The sequence below is a fragment of the Pongo pygmaeus genome, chromosome 8 (genome assembly GCF_028885625.2).
Source record: "Pongo pygmaeus isolate AG05252 chromosome 8, NHGRI_mPonPyg2-v2.0_pri, whole genome shotgun sequence".
In the NCBI taxonomy this organism is placed as follows: domain Eukaryota; kingdom Metazoa; phylum Chordata; class Mammalia; order Primates; family Hominidae; genus Pongo; species Pongo pygmaeus.
Genome location: NC_072381.2, coordinates 103,043,633 through 103,068,169, shown reverse-complemented (window position 1 = coordinate 103,068,169; position 24,537 = coordinate 103,043,633). Strand labels below are relative to the sequence as shown.

At 48.9% G+C, this 24,537-nt stretch overlaps 1 protein-coding gene across 30 annotated transcripts; it reads right to left on the bottom strand.

The window, feature by feature from the left end:
• Positions 1-23,787, bottom strand: ZFYVE27 (zinc finger FYVE-type containing 27). 30 transcript variants are annotated; one of them, XM_063670106.1, is made up of 15 exons: positions 23,443-23,583; positions 22,776-22,857; positions 22,415-22,474; positions 22,096-22,293; positions 17,595-17,665; positions 15,845-16,031; positions 12,471-12,566; positions 11,249-11,361; positions 10,365-10,504; positions 9,385-9,471; positions 7,975-7,995; positions 7,670-7,814; positions 3,549-3,595; positions 3,155-3,236; positions 1-1,649 (listed from the first exon to the last, which is right to left on the bottom strand). In XM_063670106.1, the coding sequence occupies exons 4-15, from the start codon at positions 22,290-22,292 to the stop codon at positions 1,585-1,587; spliced, it is 1,251 nt and encodes a 416-aa protein (XP_063526176.1). In that variant the 5' UTR covers position 22,293; positions 22,415-22,474; positions 22,776-22,857; positions 23,443-23,583; the 3' UTR covers positions 1-1,584. The 30 variants fall into 30 exon arrangements, 29 of the variants coding, with proteins under 29 accessions (XP_063526176.1, XP_063526179.1, XP_063526175.1 ...); XM_063670109.1 differs by having other exon boundaries at positions 22,776-22,854; XM_063670105.1 differs by having other exon boundaries at positions 23,447-23,575.
• Between the last annotated feature and the right edge of the window lie 750 nt (positions 23,788-24,537).

The window sequence follows — 24,537 nt, the reverse complement described above, 5'->3', positions numbered from 1 at the left end:
GAAGCTTGAGGCCTTTTTATTGACAATTCTCCATAGACACAGAGATCCTTTTAGTTCCTCTCCAGTGTAAAGAAAGCACGGGGTACTGAACTCTCCTAACAGGACACAGAGGCGATATGATACCAAAGCCTGCCCTGCTCCCCAGGGCTGTGGCACCTCCACTGGCCTGGGTAGGCCCCTGGCTGCACAGCCCCAGCTAAACTGCTTGGCTCGGCAAGAAAGCGGGCCTAGCATAGGTCCCTTGCCTCCCCAACCTGCCTCTCTGGACCCCTGCTCCTCGAGTTAGAAACCTCTCAGCCCCCTCATGGGTCCTGGGTCCCAGGCAGCCCATGACTCCATGGAAGAGTCCTAGGTAGGAGACCCCCACCCCTAATTCCTCCTCATCCCATTACTTATGCTACATGTTCCCAGGAACCATGCAATAAATAAATAAATACTTTAGAAAGGCAGGGCAGCTCCAGGGAAGGGAAGGGATGCCTGAGCCAGCTCATGGCTAAGGGAGAGATACTGAGCCCGTAAGAGTCCAGTAGTGAACATGAAACTGTTGGAAAGAAAATGGAGACCCCCAAGGGGCCTTATCCCATAACTGAGACTGTCCTCCAGGAAACAGCCCCGGAATCCAGGACCCAGCCCAGCGAGATCCTACACTACCCAGGCCCCCAGGGGTCAAGGGCTTCAGGACCTCTGCTGTACTCACCTGGCCTCCCACTCCATTGGACAAGAGGCAGGGAAAGGAAACTGGAGTGCTGGGCCAGTGGAGGACTGCCCTAGACTCTGGGCAGAGGGTGCAGAAGTTGTGATCCGAGTGCCCTGCAGCTGCTCCAGCGGAGCTGGGGACACTAGGGCATTGTGTGGGCTGAGAGTTTGTGAATTGAGGTGTCTTCGAGGGGAGGCTGAGGTCTGTCCAGCTGTTGGGGCTTCCCCAAGCTTTCCTCCACTTAACGCTGAAGGACTCAGCCAAACTCTCCTATACACATTCTCCTCTCGGGGAATCTGGGAACTTCAACCCTTTCTAGAAGCACCCATGGTCTTGTTAGGCCTGGCCACACCCTCTGATGGGGAAATGATGAGATCCTGGTGCCTGGAGGGACATTCAATCAGCAGAGATGGGGTGTGGCACTCCCAAGCCCTTCTGCAGGCTCTCTGAGGCTGAGGGCCTGGCCCAGTACCCTGCAGGAGAAAAACTTTTCCCAGCCTCAGGTCTGGAATTCCCAGGCATAGCCACACTGACCCTGGTCTTCAGACCCCAGTCAGACCTGGCTTAGTTCACTGCTGCCCTCTGGTGGCTACTGCCTGCCCAGCCCTAAGTCCACTCGCTCAGTCCCAGGCAGAGCAGGGCAAACATGCCAGGCCCTCCAGGGGCTCCTCTCCCCAAGGGATTGAGAGCAGCCATTGCCTGCCACTCTCAGGGGTGGAGAACAGCTCCAGAATCCAGCTGGAGAGAGCGAGGAAGGAAGGGGAAGTCTACCTAGCATTCAGGCCACATTTGCCCAGCATACACCACAGGGGGCCAGGGGTGGGGAGAGTGGGGGGCCTACTGCTGGCCCCAAGGACGGGTGCCTGGTTGGACCCTGGCCTCTCTTCTCACTTGCTCAAGGTCTGGTTACACGAGGCGCACACAAACACAGTCTCCCTCTGGGCTTCAGGGGCTGAAAAGGAGGAAGAACTTGGTGAGACATTTCCTTGCACCCTTTGGTTCATGGCCTCAACTACTAGAACCACCCTCCCAAATGCCCCACACAGAACCCCCACCCAGCCCACACCCTCCCTGCCCAGCTTGCTAGCCTGCCCACAGAGACTCTTCTTCCCATGGGAACTGGGGATCCCGGGGGTGATGATGCCAGCAGCAGGCCACTCCTGTGCTATGAATTAGACATTACTGTGGCACCAACACAATACCTTCAAAAATTTTTAAATAAAATATCAAATACAAAAATTAGCCAGGCGTGGTGGTGCACGCCTGTAATCCCAGCTACTCAGGAGGCTGAAACACAAGAATTGTTTGAACCCAAGAGGCAGAGGTTGCAGTGAGCCGAGATGGCGCCACTGCACTCCAGACTGGGTGACAGAGCGAGACTCTGTCTCAAAAAAAATAGAATAACTAAAATATCACAGTGAAATTTCCCAAAATGTTTTAACAGTGGTTACCTCTGGGTGGTAAGATTACAGGGTTATTTTTCTCTTCCTTCTTCTTCTGTATAATAATTTCCAAATTTTCTAGTTAGTAAGCCTATGTTACTTGCATCAGAAGAAAAAAGAACTTGGGCTGGGGGCGGTGGCTCATGCCTTTAATCCCAGCACTTTGGGAGGCCGAGGCGGGCAGATCACCTGAGGTCAGGAGTTCGAAACCAGCCTGACTAACATGGAGAAACGCCGTCTCTACTAAAATACAAAATTAGCCGGGTGTGGTGGCGCATGCCTGTAATCCCAGCTACTCGGGAGGCTGAGGCAGGAGAATCGCTTGAACCCAGGAGGCAGAGGTTGTTGTAAGCCAAGGTCGTACCACCGCACTACAGCCTGGGCAACAAGAGCAAAACTCCATCTCAAAAAAAAAAAAAAAAAAAAACTTGGTTTAACATTGTATTACAAAACGGTACATGAAATGTGACCACATTTTTCAGGAATATGCATGCACTTTTATTCTACATGCAAGCTAATGAGCAGCAGGGTCCACACCCGATTGTTCTCTCAGGAAGAAATCAGGAATATTTTTCTCCCTTTTGCTTATCTGTGTTTTTTATTTACAGTATGTATGTACAGCTTTTATAAAACGAAAAAAATGAATTTTTAATTTTGTTCAAAGTGCCAAGGAAATAAAAGATTAAAATTGCAGCTGGTGATTGACTCCAGGAAGGCAGGAGCAGTGCCGGGAGCTGCGGGGGTGTTGCCAAGGCTCTTGTTTTTCAACTTTAGTGAAGCGGTCACAGGTATTCATCTTGTTATTACCCTTCACAATTCACAGGTACATCGTATCTATTCTTCGGCACATACCAAATGTTTCAGGATTTTGCTAAAGGGGATGGAGGAAACGTTCCCATAGGCCTGACTACAATCTCAAGTTCCCTTGACCTCTGACACCCTTGCCCCTTTGCCACAATGTGGCATCCCCTCGGCGGGATACCAACCAAGCCCTCCCACCACCTGCACCACTCACCTGTGGCCCCCATGGAGGACTTGGGCACCTTGAAGGAGCAGCATCGAGAGCAGAAGCTGTTTCCACAATTACTGCAGCTCCGCTGCAGACAAGAGCCAAGGTCAGATGTGTCTCCCACCCTCAAGCACCTGGAGTTCTCAGCACCTCCCTCCTTTCCACCAGCTGATCCCACCCACAGAAACTGGGACTGGGGGGTGCCCAAATGGAGCAGGAAAGACAGCAGGGGGCTGGAAAAGGTGGCACAGGAGCAGAGGAGGGCACACTCATTCCAGAAAGCCACTGCCAGGCCCAATGTGACCTGAGCCAGACTTCCTCAATGACTCCCCTCAACTCCTCCCCACCCGACAGTCCCAAGGACACTGTCCCCAACAAATGCACCCTCACAGACACTCACCCTCTTCTTCAGCACTGAGAAGGTGGCCGAGCAGCCCGTGCAGTTCCCTGAGAAACAGAGGCAGCAGCTCAGACCCCGCCCATCCCAGGACTCTCAGGCTCACCTGCTCCTGGCGCTTCTAAATGGGACACTCAGGACACCAGCCCAGCCTCCTTGGCTGGACACAGTGAGCCAGGGAGCAAGGCCAGATTCAGAGCCAGAAAGAAGGACTGAAACTAAGAAGACTGATAGCCCCTGAGGACTGATGTCTCCAGCCATACATAGCTACCAGTCCCTGAACCCTTCCAGAGCTGAGTGGCCCCACCTCCAGGTTCAACAGAAATCAAAGAGCACCCAGCAGAATCCACTCCTGGAAAGCCAGCTAAGCTGGCAGGGACCTGACCACAGGCATCCCCAAATGACACCTGCCTAACATGACCCTTTTCGGAGCAACGCCTTACAAATACTCCACCCACAGGCTAAAGACAGAAACTCCTAAAAACCCGAACTTCTGCTTTGTGTCCCCTGAAGACTGCAGGAGGGAAACTCAGAGCCAGGCACGTTCCGAGAAGACACGAAGGGTAGAACGCTCAATTGTGGTGGGCAGTGAGTGGCATGGGGGGACGCAGAGCAGGGCGAGGTCCTGCCTAAACCACCAGAGATGCCAAGATGGCCAAGTGCCCGGCAACAGTGGAGGGACAATGGCAGCTTAGAAAATGGCTAGAAGACAACAAGGGGGTATAAGGGGAGAGGAAAGATAGGGAAGGAGGAGGTTTCTGGGATGTGGGGCCCATAGGCCTGCTGTGACCCAGCCGGACCACCTGTCTGGGCAAGTACAGAGCACCAGGCCTCACTTTCACAGAAAAGCCATAAAGCTTTATTGACGGCTACATGTGGTCCCTTCCTCTGTCCAGCCAAAATCACCTGAAGTTCTTGTTAAAGGAGACTCCCTAGGTTTAGGGAAAGGAAGACCTCAGCTAGAGCCAGGGGAAATCTGAGGCCAAGGTGCTTCAGGTAAATGCCCACCCTGTCAGTCAGCCAGGGAAAGAAACGAACAAGCCCACTGCTGGTGCCAAACCAGGAAACTGGCTGCTCTAAGATTCTGTCCCTACACTAAGAATTTGGGGAAGGCAGCCTGCCACAGCCTCTCCTTAGCAAGGGACGCAGGGGAATGGGACAGGCAAAAGGAGCTACTCAAAGACTGACACTGGCCTGAGCCCAAGGGCTCCTCTAAACTGAATGGAATGTCAGGGCCAAGCACCCCAGGGCAGCCAAGTGGGCTGGGGAGACAGCTGTGAACCCACTCACCGGCCGGAGCCAGGGAGGGCTCTGGGAGCTGAGAGCAGCTCAGCCAGGTGATGTTCCCTTCCAACACCTACCAACTCTTTCTGCCCCTTCTCGGCAACAGCCTGGACTCACCCATCCTCACTCACCACATGACGATGCCACCGAGGCCATGACAGCAGGGGCACTAAGGCCCAGTGGGGCCTGCCAGGACAACAGTCATGGAGCCTCCAGGACAAAGCGGGGTCCTCCCCACCAAGACCTCTCCCATACAGAGGCCACAGAGAAGCTCCTGTGCAGTCCACCCTCATTCTCCCCATGCACCCCCCTCATCCACTGGCAGAGGTAAATAGAATAGCCCCCACTATAGTCCCCCAACATTCACATGTGGAATCCTAACACCCAAAGCAGGACCCCTGGGAGGTGACTGGGTCATGAGGGTGGAGCCCTCGTGAATGGGATTAGTGCCCTTATAAAAGAGGCCCCAGAGAACTGCCGTGCCCCTCCCACCTTCTCGTGAGGACACAGTGAGAAGGTGCTGTCTATGACGACGGAAATGGACCTCACCAGAACCTGATCCTGCTGACACCCTGATCTTGGACTTCCTGCCTCCAGAACTGTGATGAGAGATTTCCAATATTTAAAAGCCACCCAGCTTAGTGTATTTCGTTATAGTCGCTGAAATGGAGAAAGACAGCCCCCAAAGCAGCTCCCCTCGCCCTGCTCTCAGGACCCAGATTCAGGAGCAGAGGCCGCAGGAGCAGAGCTGCTTACACCTGCCCTCACGGCAAAGAGCTTGGGAACATCTCAGAAAACGGAAAGTAGCGAGTGGTCTTGAAGGATGAGGAACTAAGAGGAGTTTAGGAAAAGAAGCACTTTCTGCCCTTGCCATCCTTCAGGGAGCCTGAAAAGGCCTCTGCCCATGCTGGTAGAGATTATCCAAACCAAAAATCAAATACAAAAGCGGGACAGGCATAAAACAAGGGACTTCACACACGAGGGCAAAGGGAAAACAGAGAGGGAGGATGAAGAGGTAGAAAGAAGACAAGAGCCGAATCAGACAACCTGAATTTGAGTCACAGCTCCACCATTTCCAGGCTAAAGTCTCTGGGCAAAGCACTCTTTTTACCTCAGGTTACTCATCTGTAAAATGGGAACAGCTAAGTACCTTTACTTAGAAGTTGTAGACATAGACAAATTATTTGCTGGACCAGAGTAATACTTCTTGTGTGTAGTGTTACTGGGCACTGCTGGAACCTGGCTGCTCTGGGCCCTTAAGAACTGCCTGCTCCTGTCACACCTACGGTAAGGATGAAATGAGATCACACATGTGCAAGTATGGAGGGTAAACAGATCACTGAACATACAGAATGCCCTACAGAAGTCAGCAGGCAGTATAAATAAAACAAAGGGGCTGGGCGTGGTGGCTCACACTTGTAATCCTAACACTTTGGAAGACCAAGGTACAAGGATCACTTGAACCCAGGAGTTCGAGACCAGCCTGAGGAACAAAGTAAGACCCTGTCTCTACAAAAAAAAAAAATCAAAAAATTAGCCAGGCATGGTGCTGCATGCCTGTAGTCCCAGCTACTCGGGAGGCTGAGCTGTGAGGATCACGGGAGCCCAGGAAGTTGAGGCTGCAGTGAGCTGTGATCATGCCACTGCGCTCCAGCCTGGGAGACACAGTGAGAACTTCTCTCAAAAAAAAAAAAAAAGGGGGGGGGGATCTTGAATAACTGGGGCACATTCACACAGCAGAAGAAAAGAGCCTGTCCAGGACATCTCATCCTGAGAAAACAACTGCCCTGGCTGCTGCGGGAGTAGGAAGGCAGGACCCTGGGGGTCCTGGGTCAAATTCCTCAAGATAAACTCCATTGTCTTCTTCCAGGGCACAGACCCTAGAACTCACTCGTCACCAGAACACACAGTACTGCCCCCCTCCCCTGCTCCCATCTGACAGCAGGTAGGAGGGCCCTTCCTCAGGAGCACAGCAGCTCCCAAGTCAACCTAGCTACTCTAGGTTTCCACCATAATTACATGTGGCTCAGTTCCCAGCGCTGCTGATCTGAGCCAGGTCTCCAAGCTGTGCTAACTCTCAAGTCCACCCTTCTCCAAAGCTGCCTTCCTTGAGCGCTCTCCCCCGGCCCTCAGTAAAATAAGGACTGGCTGGGGAGAGGTGAACTCAGGGCTCTACCATGTCCAGAGAAACAACGTCTGCTTCAACTTGCTTCCAGCTGGATCAGAAAGACCAAGACAGGATCCTAGGAACCCATAGGGTGGGTCAGGGCCTCCCATATTAACCGCACCCACTACTCACTATGAACCAACCAGCACTGTGCTAGCCCTTCATAAGTACTACTTGTCTCATTTGACATGAGACCTGTAACAACCCTATGAGGTAAGAATGATGATCCCCCTTTTACAGAAGGGGAAACTGAGGCACGGGGTGTGAAATAATTTGCTCAAGGACACCTGGCTGAGCTGGGATTTGCAGCAGGTAGTGAGACTCTACTCTGTTCCTCACCATCATGCTACACTGCCTTCTGAAGTTCTGTCAGGATTACGGTTCTCTGCAGTCCTGGGATGGCATTTCCCAAACTAAGTTCCTTGTCTTCCCACAAGTGAATGTCCAATCAGGACGGAGGGACAAAAAGGAACCCACACCCACTCCCTCAGCAGTCCTGCCGGGCATCTGCTAGCTCCCCAGGGTCCCGCGGACACACCTTCACTCCTTGCTCTTGTCACAAGTCAGTACCCACAGTTCTGAGACTCTGCCCCTGTGGCTGGGTGTCCCCGCCTAGAGTCCCAGAAGTCCACCCCCACTCCCCCGCCAGCCCAGCTCTGTCCCCTGGCCGCACCGAAGTTGTTGGTGGGGTAGCGCTTGCGGAGCCGCTCCGTGAGCCGAGACACCTTGCTGCGCAGCACCTCATTCTTGCTCAGGAACCCATTGTCCTGCAGGGCCAGCTCATCCTCTGCTGGGCACGGGGCACCCTCATCATCCTCCTGTGGGAACAGCTCCTTCCAGTCCTGCCCACCTCTTGCAAGGCTGCAGGACCCGTGTGCAGAGGCATCCTTAGCAGCAGCCCCCACGAGGTGTGGCAGCAGCCGGTTCAGCCACCCTCCCCAGCCCAGCCCCTGCCCACCCACCAAGGCTTCCACTTACCAGCACTACCAAGTGGGTCTCCTGCCTCCCAAGGTGCGGGGAAGAGGAGAGAAAACAGAGAGAAAAAGATAGCAAGAAAAAAGAAGCTGCCTGGAGGGGCCCCCAAGCAGAGGGAAGCATGGAAGCGCTGCTCTGAGCTCTGCACACTTCCCAAATGGTGACGTTGACAGACACCACCCCCAAGAGGATCCCAGCATCAAACAGCCTTGGAGAAAGCTGGGTACTACTGTTTCTCAAACTGGGTGAAATTAATTTAGTAGGTCTTTATTTGAATAGAACAGAAAAGGAAAGAAAATATCCCTTACAACGTATTTTCAGGAAACTTTTGTTTCACTTAAGTTTTACATATTTTATAGACCTAAGTGTGAACTGGGTCAAGATGCAAAATGTGTTCCTTACTATGGGTCATGAACAAAAATGCTTGAAAACCCCTGCTCTACATATTCCCTCCACCAAGATTCACGGTCTACAGTCATATATCAAAGTTTTGGAGCAATCTTTTAGCCATCAGAAAGTCAAATGCCTGCATGGCCTGGGCTGATTGTATGATTGAGGTGAGTTGGGGTAAATCACAGGCCTGGTGGAAATCCACAAGTTGTTTTTCTTATATCTCAATTTCCCACTTTACAAAGAGAAATAAAGAGAAATGATATCCTACTCTAAGAAAAACAAAAACGCAAATGTGACAAATGGCAACTGCCACTTGACCTCAGTGACAAAATACAGCAGAGGGTGTTGAGGACCACCTGTAGCCACAGCATGTGACCTGCGTAAAGGGGACAGCAGCTCCTTAAATACACCTACTGCTGCAGACTCAGGGCTACCACAGAAACTGGAAACCTGCAGTTCTAACAAAAATCTCTCCATGTTTAAATATTGGCTCAAAAAATTATTTTGAAACTGCATGCCAAATAAAACACTTCTGCAAACTACCAATTTGAATTACCATCCTAAAATCAAGAAGGCTGTTTAACTTCCCCTGACCTAGCACTTGGCCATGCAACTACTTTCTCCAATCTCCCCTCCCTGCCCCACAAAGGGACGTCTTACGGAACTCACTCTGCAGAAGAGCAGAGACCCAGGGCAGTAGCCTCCTCAAAAGCTGCCCTTCCTATATCAAAGGCACCAAGCCCACGGTCTCCAGCAAAGGCCAGAAATCATCCAGCTCCCCTAGCAGGGCATTACCCGGAGACTTCCAGAGCCACTCTTGCCCTGGGCACCCAGGACAGCTGGCTCAACCAGAAACAGGAGCGGGTAGGGGTTCAGTGGCACTCTTTCAACCAGTGAGTTCTAGCTCACAGCAAGTTTTAGCTTCTCACTTGGACATTAAAAAACAAAAACAAAAAACAGCTCCAGGACCACCCAATTTCTGGCCTGCTCAGTAGAGGATGCTGGGGAAGGGCCACCCACCTCAATCGCATCTTTAAACTCCTCATCTGGCTCAGCCTCCTCAGCCTCCTCCACACTGCCCGGTGTGAGGTCCTGGGAAGAGAGACTCTATGACAGAAGGAGAAGGATGGCAGCGCTGCTCCCTAAGGCAGAGGACCACCTCCCCGAGCCAGCATCCAGGCTACCCAAAACACTACGAAATGGCACAACTGCAAGAAAGAAGGAACTCACAGGAAGGAGGAACCTCTAGCCTGGCAGGGCAGGGGAGATGGAAGCACGAGCACGGCTGGCCCTACAGTGGACACATCGCACGGTGGTTGAGGGCACGAGCTCTAGAACCACAGGGCTGGGGTCTTAGACCCAGCCCTGCCACTTACCAGCCACTCTGTGCCTCCGCCTTCTCTTCCACAAATGAGAGTGATCTCTTTCTCAGAAATAACCAGGCTGGTGCGGTGGCTCACGCCTGCAATCCCAGCACTTTGGGAGGCCGAGGCAGGCACATCACTTGAGCCCAGGAGTTTGAGACCAGCCTGGGCAATGTGGCAAAACCTCACCTCTACTAAAAATACAAAAAAATTTGCTGGGCATGGTGGCACCTGCCTGCAGTCCCAGCTACCCAAGAGGCTGAGGTGGGAGGACTGCCTGAGCCCAGGAGGTGGAGGTTGTAGTGAGCTGTGATTGCCCCACTGCACTCTAGCCTGGGCGACAGAGGGAGACCCTATCTCAAAAAAAAAAAAGAAAACGAAAGAAAGAACCTGCACTCCATGATGTGAATATCTATCTATAAGCACTTGGAGCAGCATCTGACACAGGGTAAGCACTCAATGAAGTATGGAGTAGCTGTTTTTATTACAATTATTATTATTGAACACTTCAGGGGAGATAAGGCCTGGGAAACAGCAGGAACTACAACAGAGGCCAGCCCAGGAGCCAAAAACAAGCTGATAACAGGGTGGCCCACAAGCGGCCGCAGCAGGCTCTGCCCTGACAGTGGCACTTACCTCCGTGGGTGTGAGGGCAGGCGTGCTGTCCATCAGACCACCCTTCCCGCCAACATCTGGTGGTGGAGGACTCTCAAAGGCATGCTCTTCCTGCTTTGGGTTCATCCTCTGTTGCAGAGATGCCCTGTACTCAGACACAACTACCCAGGGAACGGAGAACAGGGTAGGAGGCAAAAATGAGACACCGTGAGTGGCACTTTGGGGGTACCCACTTCTGCAGCTGGCTGGCCTCTCTTCCCTCCACTACAGGAAAGAGTCGCCCTCCTAACTCTGAGCGAGTCACCTAACTTAAGCCTCTTAAACAAAACTTAAATACCACCACCTGCCCCAGACAGCTACAGAGATTAAATGTAGTAAATGCTCAATAAATCATGGCTTCTGTAATTAATAACTCTACCACAGGGAGGAAAACAAATACACCAATCACCCAAACATATGTACAGACTCAGGCCTCTGTGACTCAGTGCCTTTCCAGACTGCTTCAGCGCTTTAGAAGCCAGACAACAGACGGATACTCTGGGATCACACAGAGATGTGGTAGCAACTGCAGGTGGCTGCACCCCAGGGGATGGGTGGCAGCTTTGGGAAAACATCCTTCCCTCATCTTCCAGAAGCCATCATATCATGTAAGCAGTGATTCATCTGCCTTGGGAAGGGAGGGAAGGGAGATGGGAGCCCAATGGTAGCAGCCTCCCCTGGTGAGATTCCAGCTTCATCTAACATCTCAGAGACTCAGAGCCCATGAGAGAGGACCCCAGTGTGGTGCTGCCCCTTGTGGAAGCACAGCAAACTGATGATTAGCTATAGAGACAGAAGAACTGGGGAGCCTAGCCTAGCCCTCAGAGCCAGCTTGGGTCCCGTCTTTCAGGCCCTCCAGGGCTTACCTCGGAAGAACTCCACATTCCCCAGAAAGAGCGTGCTGTTTAAAAGGGTGAGGACCCAGCAGAGTGGCAGCAAATACAGCATGCAGATCGTGCCCAGGAGAACACCATAGAACCTGGATGACAGGGAAGAACCACAAGATCAGAAATTCATAACAGCAGAAGGAGACCGGTTTGGAGCACACCCACAGCAGGGTCCAGGTGAGACACAGCTCTGGGCACGTTAATAAACTGACAAGAGCCGCTCATCAAACCAGCGGAAAATGGCGATGAAGACTGAGAACTACCCCAAGTCCCCGGTGCAAACACCTGATGCTGGTGAGGCCAAGGTGGTGTCAGCTGGTGGCATATAAACTGGTTCAACCATCATCACTCCTCAAGGTCTAGACTCTGAAGTCTAGAGTAAGACAGACTGGGATTTGAATCCAGCTCTGCCACTTCTCATTCTGAGAAGTCTCTTGGTTCTCTGGGCACGGCTCCCTTCCCGTCTAAGATGGGGACTGAAGTAGCGCCTACCTAACGGAGTTACTGTAAGAGTGAGATAATACAGAGGAAGTGTTGAACAGTGCCTGGCACCCGGTGAAGACAACAAACATTAGTTATCACTATTATTCATATTAAAGAGCCTCAAAAACACCCATTCTGTTTGATATGGTAGTTTCATCCTTGAATTTAATCTAAGAAAAATTTTCTAAAAGACTAAAGCTAAATCCATAAAAATGTTTACCATGGGGTTAGTAATGAAAAGAGAAATTGACTAAATCTGTAACAGAATGGTTCCATAAATTATATTTGCCATCTATATTAATCTGGTATTATAAATAATTCCAAAGGCTATATAGCAACAAAGAAAATCATCTTTAATATAATGATAAGTGGAAAACGAAAGAAAAATTGAACATACACTAAGAAACTACACATCCATAAAGTAGATGCATATGACAAATTCTAGCAGGCAAAACAAACAAGAGATTCGGCTGCATGGTGGATTATATGGTGAGTTATTTTTCTATTATTATTTTTACCACATATAAAAGAAAGCACCTAAACAAAAGCAGTACATTAGAGCTCACAAGCATATGTGCAGATATACACACAAGAGCCCAGGAGGCGAGCTCGTCCCCTGAAGTAAGAGGGGCAGAGGTCCTCTCAAGGCAGCTGGCTTTGCTCGGGCTCAAGCTGCAAATTCCTATAGGGTGGTGGCGGGAGAGGAGGGGTCACTCACTGTGAGGACACGACGGGGTTCTCCCAGTGCAGCACGCGGTAGGCGGCTTCACAGGTGCAGCACAAGCGACTCAGGAAGGCCTCCAGCTGGATCAAGCTACAGACACAGGGGCTTTGGTGAGTGGGCAGGACAGAAGCCGTGGGAAGTGAAGCCTGGGGCCTTGCAGGTGCAGTTGGCTAGGGATGGTCAATCTCTTTAAACACACTCACCATGTGCTTAAAGAGAGAGGGGTCGAGAGAGCACGGGAGAAACGGGCCTGGCTAAGCCACCCCAGCTACATTTCAGTCCCCTTTTTGGAGCCTCTTGCTGAGGTGGAAACAGTATAAATGTTCCTGCTTTGGTCTCTTCCTAACTGTTGATGTCAGGCAGGCTACTGAACTTCTCCAGGGCTGTGGCTTCTGTATTTATACACTGAGGATCAGAGGACCCACCTCACGGGTACACAGCAGCTGTCAGAATAAATGGCATGATATTCTCCACCTGGGATGTGAAACAGACTCACTTGGGGAGTTCTGTTCGTTGTTTTTTTAAACGTGGATGAACCACAGAAGCCATGAGCACAGTCTGAACCCAGATCTGGGTTTCTGAAGGGAAACCAGGAAACATGGAGACAAGCTGATTCCAGGGCTGGGGCAGGGAAGTGTAAGATGAATTTGACCATCCTGTTGTACCACAAAGCAAGGAAGCATTCAAAAATGACAGGGACCGATGCAAACAAGAGCCAACTCAAAAGAGCTCCTACTGGCCAAATCTAGGACAATTTGAGATCAAAATAAATAATGACAGTAATAGATTCTAACTCATCAAATAAAATACAAATCTATGAGTTCATACTGATAAGAAGAAGAGCGAGCTTTCTTATAGTAGAAAGCTAGCTAAAAAAAAATGTAGACAGAATAATTAGATCATCTTTGCAACCATCATAGTAATAAACTGATTAAGGCAAGACCCATCAATGGATTTTTAAAGCAGTGGATAAATGATGAGGAACAAGATATTTACATAGTCTCAAAGTATCTCCCCTCAAATTACTACTAATGAAGAGTAAAATGATAATTTACAGTATGGATGCCTTAACCAAGTGATCAAAGTCAGTATTTCCTGATATCAGGTGCATCAGGTGCCTCCTGATACAGATGTACTGAACATGACACATCACTTGTCACACCCTAAATCTGATCACAAGGAACCAAACAATCCAAAAATTAGGGAGATTCTACAAAATAATAAGCTTGCACTATTCAAAAACGTCAAGGTCACAAGAAACAAGGACTGAGGAACTGCTCCAGATTAAAGAAGACTAAAGAGACATAAAAAAATTAAACATGATGTATAATCCTGAATTGGATCCCAGATCAGGGAAGCTGATACAAAGAACTTTATTAGGACACCCGCACTGGCTCACACCTGCAGTCCCAGCACTTTGGGAGGCTGAGGCAGGAGGATTGCTAGAGCCCAGAAATTCGAGGCCAGCCTGGGCAAGACAATGAGACCCTATCTCTACAAAAAAATTGTTTTAATTAGCAGGGTATGGTGCATGTGCCTGTGCTCCCAGCTACTCAGGAGGCTGAGGCAGAAGGATCACTTGAGTCCAGGAGGCCGAGGCTGCAGTGAGCCATGATCATGCCACTGCATTCCAGCCTGGATGACAGAGCAAAACTCCGTCTCAAAAAGTAAAAAAAAAGAAAAAAGAAAAAAATTAATAAAAGAAGAAAAAGAACTTTATTAATACAGCTCTGTGGATATTTAAGAGAATGTCCTTGTTCTTAGGAAATACATGCTGAAGTATTAAGTCCTGTTTGCAACTTACTTTCAAATGGTTTAGGAAAAAGAAAAGAATATGTATATGTAGAGAGACAGACAAAGCCAACGTGGCAAAATGTTAATAATTGTTCTATCTGGGTAAAAGGCATTCTTGATATTATTCTTGCACTTCTTTAAGTTTAAAACCATTTCAGGCTGGGTGCGGTGGCTCATGCCTGCAATCCCAGCACTTTGGGAGGCCAAGGCAGGCAGATCACTTGAGGCTGAAGTTAGAGACCAGCCTGGCCAACATGATGAAACCTCATCTCTACTAAAAATACAAAAATTAGCTGGACGTGGTGGCACACGCCTCTAATCCCAGCTACTCTGGAGGCTGAGGCACGAGAATCACTTGAACACAGGAGGCAGAGCTTGCAGTGAGCTGAGATCGCACCACTGCATTCCAGCCTGGGTGACATAACAAGACTCTGTCTCAAAAAAAGAAAAAAAATATATATATATATAATATAAAACTATTTCAAAGTAAGAAAGTCTTTTTTAAAAAAACTACATATCCAGGCCCCACTCCAGATAACTGACTCGGAATTTCTGGGGTGAGGCCCAGCGATCTGTTTGTTTATAACTTTTCTTGCCCCTACTGTATCTCAAGAGAATGCAGAGACCCCACTCCAGGGAAGGGAGGTGTAAATGCCCACTGCTACTGAAGTTGTTAGATGAATATTTTTCAAGTCTTAAAATGCTTCCTCAGAAGTACCAGCTCTGTCATGTTTAGGAAGTTTCTCCACAGTGTAGTGATGATAACTAATATCTACTCAACACTTCCCCGGTACCAGACACCTGTTCAATCTTCAAAACCACCTTCTGAGTAAGCCCTGTTATCATTCCATTTAACAGATGAGAAACCTGAGACACAGAGAGGCTAAGCAACTTGCCCAATGTTACACAGCAAGTAAATGGAAGAGCTGGGATTCGAACCCAGGCAGTGGCTTATACATGCACATGCTTAGTCAAGATCCTAAACTATCTCTCCAGCAGAAAGAACAGGGCCGGGCGTGGTGGCTCACGCCTGTAATTCCAGCATTTTGGGAGGCCAAGGTGGGCGGATCACAAGGTCAACAGATAGAGACCATCCTGACCAAAATGGTGAAACTCCGTCTTTACTAAAAATACAAAAAATTAGCTGCGCGTGGTGGTGTGTGCCTGTAGTCCCAGCTACTTGGGAGGCTGAGGCAGGAGAATCGCTTGAAACCACCGGAAGGCAGAGGTTGCAGTGAGCCGAGATCGCGTCACTGCACTCCAGCCTGGACAACGAGAGCGAAACTCTGTCTCAAAAAAAAAAAAAAAAAAGAAAGAAAGAACAGAAGCTGTGAAAACAGCTAGATCTAGATTCTCATCCCAGCCTGGCCACTTTCTAGCTAAGTAAGTCAGCCTTTTTCTTTACCCATAAATGGAAGATGTTAATATTAACTACCTCCCAGAACTGTTAAAAAGGTTAAATGAAATAACAGCTGTGGTTTGCCTAATATGATGTCAAGCACACAAAGCTAGCACTTAGTGTCATGGCTGCTGTTACTGTTTCCCCACCTCCCTGGCCTCTCTTCCATACTCACAAGCTCTTCACCTCAGCCACGGCCTCAGGACGAGACAGGCGAACTCTCTGCAGGTCCTCCTGCCTCACGCTGTGATACTTCCTCCGCATCAGCTCGGACTCAGGCAGCCGTGCCCGGCAAACCTCCTGAAGGTAGCCCAGCAGGGCAGGCACTGAAATCATCAGGGCACCTACTGAGTACCACGCACCTACAGAATCAGAAACACTGCAGGTAACACAGGTAAGCAAAGACCAGGAGTCGGCCCACCCAGACGCCCACTGCTTGTTCCTCACCTCCTCCAGGGCTCTGCCAGTCAGGCCTTCCCTGATAGCTCTGTATGACACAGTGTCTCACCCCTACTCTCCAGCCCCCTTAACCCAGCTTCACTCCTCATAGACCTTATCACCACATGACACATTGCAGGCATGTCTGTTGTCTTCTCTACTGAAATAAGCTCTTGAGGGCTGGGACTTCGTCCCTTTGGTCACTGCTGTGGCCCCATCCTCACTTTTAATACATTTTAAGATGCTGTTAGCACACCAGAGGCTCACGCTGGAATGTGACTGCCAGGAGCTCCTGATGCCTGCACTCGGACCTCTGGGCCACTAAGGAAGACTGGAAGCCTTTCGTTCAGTTTTTAGGACACTGCAGACGACTGTGCCTTGAGAAATGGCAAAGCCGAGATAAAATTCAAAGAAGGAACTTCTTCCATGTAACATGGCACCCCAACAACAAGCTAACAGAGCAGCGGGCCCATAATAAGTGCTTATTAAACATCTGTCATAGGAATTGATTTACTTTGGGAGCACATATAGAAAAATCAAACATCCTAGGAAGTTTTGAACAGGTAAAGATGAGTCCAACTAAGAAACAGAAAATGAGATCTTATATGAACTGGATTTATTTTCAATCTACTCAATCCCTATCTCCAGAGGAAACAAAGAAGACACCTGAGAAATACAAGGTAAGTATAAGAACAAAAACATGAATAATGGCCCAGCTCCTCCAAACATTCTGTCCCAGACTCTTTATTCTCCCCCTAAGGGGTTTGGCTTTTTACATGGCCATCTGCCAGCACCAACCACGGACAGCGTAGGGTCACGGCATGCACTGTAGTAAGAGGTTCATAGGAGACATTACCCAGGACCCCAACAGACACCCATGTGTCCACACTTCTATCTCAAAGGCTTCATGCCACTCCTCACTGCTGGTGACTGCCCAGCAGCTCCCGTTAGGCTCACTAGCTGAACCAGAGAAAAGCAACAGATATGGCAAAAATCCCTTATCAGCTCCTCATCCCAGTACCTTTACCCATGCCATGTCCCCAGATGACCCTTGAATCAGCTTGAAAACCAAAATGGAAAAAGGTCAATGCATCCTCAGCAGGAAGTCAAGAAGGAAACACAATAATACTGAGAGCAGCTACAATACACTGGCTGCATCTTCCACACCAGGCACTGCGCTAAGTATTATGCCTAGACTGCCGCATTCCTCACAAATACTCTAGGAGGAAAGCATCATTTTTATCCTCCCTCTAGAGGTAAGGAAAATTAGGCCTTAACAGGGAAGTTCAATAACCTGCCCAAGGTCACAGCAGGCTGCTCAGCCTGGATCGTCCCTCTGGAGCCTGTTTCTGACTCCAAGCAGACACAGAGGAACACTAACTACAGGGCAACAAGAGCAGCTCCCACACATAGGGTGGGGCTGCATCCAAGTGTTCTTCCCCCACATTCATTCACAAAAACCACTGGCCCCTGAAGGCAGTTCTTACCCTCATTCAAAGTGAGGAACAAGACGTTGAGGCCCAGGCAGGTCAGCAAGGAACACAAAGGCATCTGCCACCTACAATACAGAGAGTCCTGATCACTACAGAGAGTCACTCCTCCAGCTGGGGAGGGGAGACCGGGCAGCACAGATGGGACATCAAACCAGAAGAGGAAGCCTGGAACACAGAAGGTCAAGGAGAAACGAAAAGGGGGCCTCTCACTTGGACTGGTGACCAGGAGAGGAGGTAAGATGTCACATATTAGCACCTGGGGTGAGGAAACTGGTAGGTCTGTAGTGCTTTCTCCCAAAAGGAAGAAGAATTTATAAAATATCAGTTAAGAAACCCAGTTAATACCATTTAACCTGTGTTTTGTAAGGTTGTATTCTCCTTAAGAGGTGATACTGACAAACATTCTTAATATTTTCCTCTATTCTTTTTTATAATTTCATAAGAATATATAATCATTGCACAAGATTCAACTAATACAGAAATCAAGAAAGAACAAATTGTGGACTTCTTTGGCCCCATTTGTGCCTTTATCTTCTTATGTCTGTGTTTTTGAAAATTTGAGAGTTTATCTGAGAGTTTATTTTGAATACCTATTAATTCAAAAGGAGAAACAATAATAAAGATTTTATTTTAATATATTAAAAATCAAGATGAAAGTAGGGTGCAGCATTCACTTAGCAATCACACCTTAAGTGAGCTGAAACAGACAGAAGCAAACACAGATACATCACTGCCACCATCACTACCACCAAAGGGCAATGCAGAAGCCCCCAAATGGGGAAGAAGGAAGACCCAGAGACTCAGGTTGCTGAGAACAAGCAAATGCTGCTGGCTCCGTCCCTGATAAAGGACATTTAGTAGGGAAAGAGAAGCACAGATGCAACAATGAAGCCACGACACCCAAATTCTAAAGGCAGTGTCAATATATAGGTGAGCCATTAGGAGAAAGACAAATATCAGAAAAATAAACAGGTAAATTGCTGGCAAGCAAAGCATTGAACATATTTTCTTTCTTTTTTTTTCTTTTGAGACAGAGTCTCGCTCTGTTGCCCAGACTAGAGTGCAGTGGTGCAATCTAGGCTCACTACAACCTCTGCCTCCTGGTTTCAAGCGATTCTCCTGTCTCAGCCTCCTTAGTAGCTGGGATTACAGGGGCACGCCACCACGCCTGGCCAGTTTTTGTGTTTTCAGTAGGGATGGGGTGTTTCACTATGTTGGCCAGGCTGGTCTCAAACTCCTGACCTCAGGTGATCTGCCCACCTTGGCCTCCCAAAGTGGTGGAATTAAAGGCGTAAGCTACCATGCTGGGGCTAAATATATTTTCTTGTGCTCTAATTGGAGTATTTCAGAGTTACTGAATGAGGTTAACTAGTTTATGCACGGCTTTTACTTTTTTTTATTATTAAGTTCTGGGATACATGTGCGGAACGTGCAGGTTTGTTACATAGGTATACATGTGCTATGGTGGCTTGCTGCACCCATCGACCCGTCATCTACCTTAGGTATTTCTCCTAATGCTATCCCTCCCCTAGCCCCCACCCTTCAATAGGCCCCGGTGTGTGATGTTCCCCTCCCTGTGTCCATGTGTTCTCGCTGTTCAACTCCCACTTACGAGTGAGAACATGTGGTGTTTGGTTTTCTGTTCCTGTGTTAGTTTGCTGAGAATGATGGTCTCCAGCTACATCCATATCCCTGCAAAGGACATGAACTCATCCTTTTTCGTGGCTGCATAGCATTCCATGGTGTATATGTGCCATATTTTCTTTATCCAGTCTATCACTGATGGACATTTAGGTTGGTTCCAAGTCTTTGCTGTTGTGAATAGTGCTGCAACAAACATACATGTGCATGTGTCTTTATAGAAGAATGATTTATAATCCTTTGGACATATACCTAGTAATGGGATTGCTGGCTCAAATGGTATTTCTGCTTCCACATCCTTGAGGAATCGCCACACTGTCTTCCACAATGGTTGAACTAATTTACACTGCCACCAACAGTGTAAAGGGGCTTTTACTTTTTAATAAAATTTATGAGTAACGGAATGTAATGACATCTCTTTCTCCTGAAATTTAACACACTCCAACTGTACCACTCTAATTAGGCCTCAGAACCTCTAGTGGCAGCTACCAGGGTAAAAGTGAAATAAAAGCCAATCCGATTTTGGAAATAAAAACATCACACCACCACTTAAGTCACTTTCAATTTAAAGCCTCTTCCCTTCTATAAAATGTCTTTACTGACACTTTGGTCCCAGGAGACCCAAGCAGTAGAGTAGCTAATCCCAGGAGAGAGTCTGTTAACAATTTACTGCAGCTCTAGGCTTCAGAACTAACAGCCAGAGCCCAAGATTAGGTCCCTCTTCAAAGTCAAATCCTCTTTACTAAGAAAAGAACAATCAAAAGCACAAACTAATGTGACAGCCACTTTCACGGACCAGTGCTCCCTCTCCCAGCAGCACAGAAACCGCAGGCTCCTGGGGGCTTTTAGGTCCAATGCTCCTCCTGCATCCAGCTTTAACCAATCCTACGACGTCCTCCAATTTCTAATTCCATAAAATGGAAAAACCCTAACACATTAGTGTGCTAAGATGCACTACAGACTAGTAGAGGAAAAGGAGAAGGGCAGGGCAGGATACACTTAACTTTTGTACTTTGCCACAGAAGGGCAATACATATACATACAAAGAATGTGCCAAGGGGCACAGCCTCTCTCCTAAAGAAGACCAAACTTCATATCATGCTGAGATTATAAGAGGAGAAAATAGCCTCTCCTCATACTGTCTCCCTACCCCTTGTACCAAGAGCACAGCGATCTTACAGTAGAGAACACAGCTCTGGAACAATGACTAGCTCACCTCTACGGATACAGACATAAATTACATGAACAAGAAAAATGTAGGGCCTTCACCAGAGAACTGGTAACAAACCATCCACTATTTCCAGACTGAGGCATGGATAAATACTCAATGGCGGCATCCTCAGAGGTTAACATAACTCCATTCGCCCTGCTTCCTACCAGTCTCTCTCATGTATTTCAGAGGACTGAGGGTCTTTATGAGAATCCGATGAAAACTAGAAGCTTTTCCCTAGAAACATACACATGTGCAGACACACAATTTTACGTGCAGTTTCAGGGGATTCACTGATCCCTAAAACTCACCCACAGGCTCCAAGTTAAAAACCTCTGCTCTTTAGGACAATCAGGTTTTTGTGTGACTCCTGATGCAATGCAATACTAGGGGCACAACATTTACCTTTGCAAACAAAAAAAAAACAAAAAATACTTTTCTAACTTGAATAAAATCCAACCTTTAAATCTAACTTCTAGTCTGCAACACGAGGAAGAAACCAGACAAATCTCGGTAGTAAATTCTCCAGGAAAGTCAGTTCAGGCTCAGTCTCTTCAGCAAATCAGTGTCATGAGAGAGATTGTTTTACACTGAAAAAAGACTTAAAAGACATAATAACTACAAACAATGCACACTCCTGGACTGAAATGTGATTTAGCCAAAATAGATGGTACAACTGAGGAAATGGAATATGAACTGAGTATAGGATGATATCAAGGAGTTATTAATTTTGTTAGGTATGGTATTACTTTGATCTTGAAAGAAATGTCCTTATTTAGAGATAAAAACTGACATATTTAGGGAGCAGAATGCCATATAAGTAATTTAAAATAATTTTAACATAATAAAATGAGCCAAAAGAAAAAAAGAAAATTATAGAGAATGAAAATCAAAGCAGGATAGGAGGGAAAAAATTAAGATCCATAATCTCAATAAATTAGTGAAAATGGGCTGGGCACAGTGGCTCACACCTGTAATCCCAGCACTTTGGGAGGCTGAGGCAGGAGGATCACTTGAGCCCAACAGTTCAAGACCAGCCTGGACAACACAGCGAGACCCTCTCTACAATTTTTTTTTTTTTTTTTAATTAGCCAGGCATGGTGGCTGAGGTAGGAGGATCGCTTGAGCCGAAGAGGTTGAGGCTACAGTGAGCCATGATCACACTACTGCATTCCAGCCTGGACAACAGAGCAAGATTCTGTCTCAAAAAAAAAAAAATAGTGAAAATGGTATCTGCTTATTCACAGGTTTTTGTATTTCTTTAATTTTTGTTCAAAATTATATCCTAATTTTTTAATATTAATTATGCTAATATTGGGGGCAAAGGAAAAAATTAAGCCTGCTCTAAGCTGTAGAAGGCCTGATGTTCAAGGTTGTCCAGCAGTCCAGAGGAAGGAGCTTATTCAGTCACAAAGAAGAACCTTGCTGAAAGGCAGGATCATTCCCAGTATCTGCCTCTCCTGGGCTGGGCCTGAGACACAGGGTAGGCCTAGATAAACCCAGAAGCCAAACAGATCTCCCAGAACTGCTCCTCACTAGGGCAGAAAGGACAGCCCAGCCACTGCCTAAATGGTCAGTGTTAGTTACTACAGAGCAGGACGGCAGAAGGCAGAGCAAACCAGAGCAACTCCACAAAGTCTGTACCTGAGCAAGTATCGAACACCATCACCTGCATCCTTCAAGGGTTCCAGGTAGATCTCCAGCCTCTTGTAGGAGAGAACCAAGTTGAAAAGGTCAAACGCTGGGGACTTGGTAGGAAAAGGTGGAGACTCCAGGGGAGCCTCGGGCATCACGCTGGGGCTCAGCTCTGGGCCACTCCCCTCACGTTCTGATGTCTGCATCCTGTAACCACAATAATTCCCAACATTTGCATTGCACGTCTAGTCCTCAACACACTTCTACCTACTGCTTCAGGTGGTGCCCACAGTAAACCTGTGAGCAAGGCAAAGTGAATTATTCAGACCTAAAATCCTGTTCTTTGGACTCTCCATCCAATGCTCTTCTCCCCAAAGATCCATCAAAACTAAAAATCATAAAAATCAAGCATAAATGATCACTGCAGCGAGGCAGCCCATGGGCTGAAATGAAATGATGTCCTGGAACATTTTTCTCCCATTCTTTACCTGGTTAATTCCTACCCATCCTTCAGGTATCAGCTTAAACATCACTCCCTTACTCTGGAAAGTCTCTGCCAACACTCCCAACTCTGGACTGGGAGACCCTCCCCAATGCTCCCAAAGGATCACGTACTCACCCTAACAGAGCACTTATCACATCACATCGCTTCTTGGCCTTGTGGCTAAGATCAAGTGCAGGGCACTTACCACTTCAAAGTAAAACTCCCTGCTCTTAACTGGCCTCCATTCACGACTGTTCTGTACACAGTGGGTGCTTAACAAATGCCTGCTGAATGAGTGAATGAAATATCATGCTCCAGGACTCCCGCCCCATCCTCTAACCCTTCCCACTCCCTTCGGTTCCCAACAACTTCCTGGGCCATCTCTGCCCAGGGCAGTCGGCATCAGAACGCCCCATTCCCGTCTGCCCTTTCTGATGAGGAAACCCAGGAGCCTTTACGGTCTTTCCCAGTTCAAAGTCCTACCCTCAACGCTAAGCAGCAAACGAGGGGGCGGAACCTCGGCGAAGAGCAACATAAACCAGTCCCAGGCAATTAGCCGCGACCTGATGGGACGGTGAGGGGATGGGACAAAGGGGCCAACGGGAGCCCGAAATCCCCGCAGGCCGAGCCAAGGCGAAAGGGCACAGAGCGGCGCCAGGTAGGAGCCCAGGAAGGGGCGAGGTAGATCGGCGCCCGCACTGGCCTTGGCCAACACCTCTGCAGCCAGGGGGGCCTGATGGAGCCCGTGAGGCTGGACAGGGAAGGCCACGCCCAGGGTCCTGGGGCCAGCAGGTGGCGGCCCCCGCTGCGCCCAAGCGCCCAACTACACACAGCCTGCTGAGACACTGGGACGCGGGGGGGCGGCACCTCACCTACCCGGCCGCTGGCTCCGTGAGGGAGGCGGCAGGGTCGGGCAGGAGCAGGGGTAGAGCCACTAGGCCCCGGGGCGTTTCCTCTGGCCTGCCCCGGCCGAACGCCGCTCCTCCTGCCAGGGCTGTTCGGAAGTCGCAGGTCCGAAAATTTCCTCCGCCTACGCCACCGCCGCTTCCGGGACGCGAATCGCTCTGCGCCTGCGTCCTCATGACGTCATCCCGCTCCGGGTTTAGCTTCGCCCACCCCAGCACAGGTGAGCACCCTTGCCAGCAGTGCGCCTGCGCGCCTTTCCCGCGCGCTCCAGGCTGGAGTTAACTCTGTCCTTGGCCGGCCGCCGTTCACAAAGCCCTGAGGACCCTTGGGAGCACGTGCTTGGCGGCCCTGCAGCTCGTTGCCCTGCCTCGCCGCAGGAAACAGTTGGCGAGAGGCTTAAATGAAGAATTTACGTCTTCATCCTCTTTCCTTCCAACTTTGGAACTGAACTGGGGACTGTGTGTGAGCCCAGGAAAGACACCCTATCGTGTATGAGATGCCCAGCAGAGCATGCAGTTGTTTCGTGAGTAGCTAGTGTGTACAAGGTCCTGTTCAGGCCTCTCCCAGCTCAGTTCACTTCACACCGTGTGGCCCAGTTAATTTCCCTTAAAGCACACATCCGATGTCTTTACATTAGTGACTTAGCACTCAGGTGCAGAGGAGCCAAGCACTGGACCGGACTGAGCTCTTTTTAGACATTATCTAGTCCTCCTCCAACAACCCTATTAGGGTTGTCGCCATTTGACAGATGGGGAATCTCAGACGTGTTAAGGAACTTCTTCAGTGTCAGAGCTAAGAAGCAACTGGGAGCTGGAATTTGAAGCTTATGTGTCATCTGACCCCAGTGCCCCAACCATACCACCACCCACCTTGGTCTGCATTTCCTGGTCTCGTCTCCTGCCATCTTTCAGCTGCCTTTAACTTGGCCAACTGAACCCCTCCGTTGTTACCCTCAAATGCCCCTGGCACTCAAATGTCTGTATCCCTTCCTTGAGTGCCCCAGCTGGAAGTAATCACTTCCCTCTTCAAGTAGCCACAGAGCTTTATCTGCACCTCTTCCT

Coding starts and splice junctions, on each gene's coding strand:
- ZFYVE27 (XM_054435560.2), bottom strand. CDS start 23,652: ATGAGGACGCAGGCGCAGAGCGATTCGCGTCCCGGAAGCGGCGGTGGC. Junction 10,505..11,248: donor GAATGTGGAGTTCTTCCGAG/GTAAGCCCTGGA, acceptor TTCCCTGGGTAG/TTGTGTCTGAGTACAGGGCA. Junction 3,596..7,669: donor CTACCCCACCAACAACTTCG/GTGCGGCCAGGG, acceptor TCTGTTTCTCAG/GGAACTGCACGGGCTGCTCG.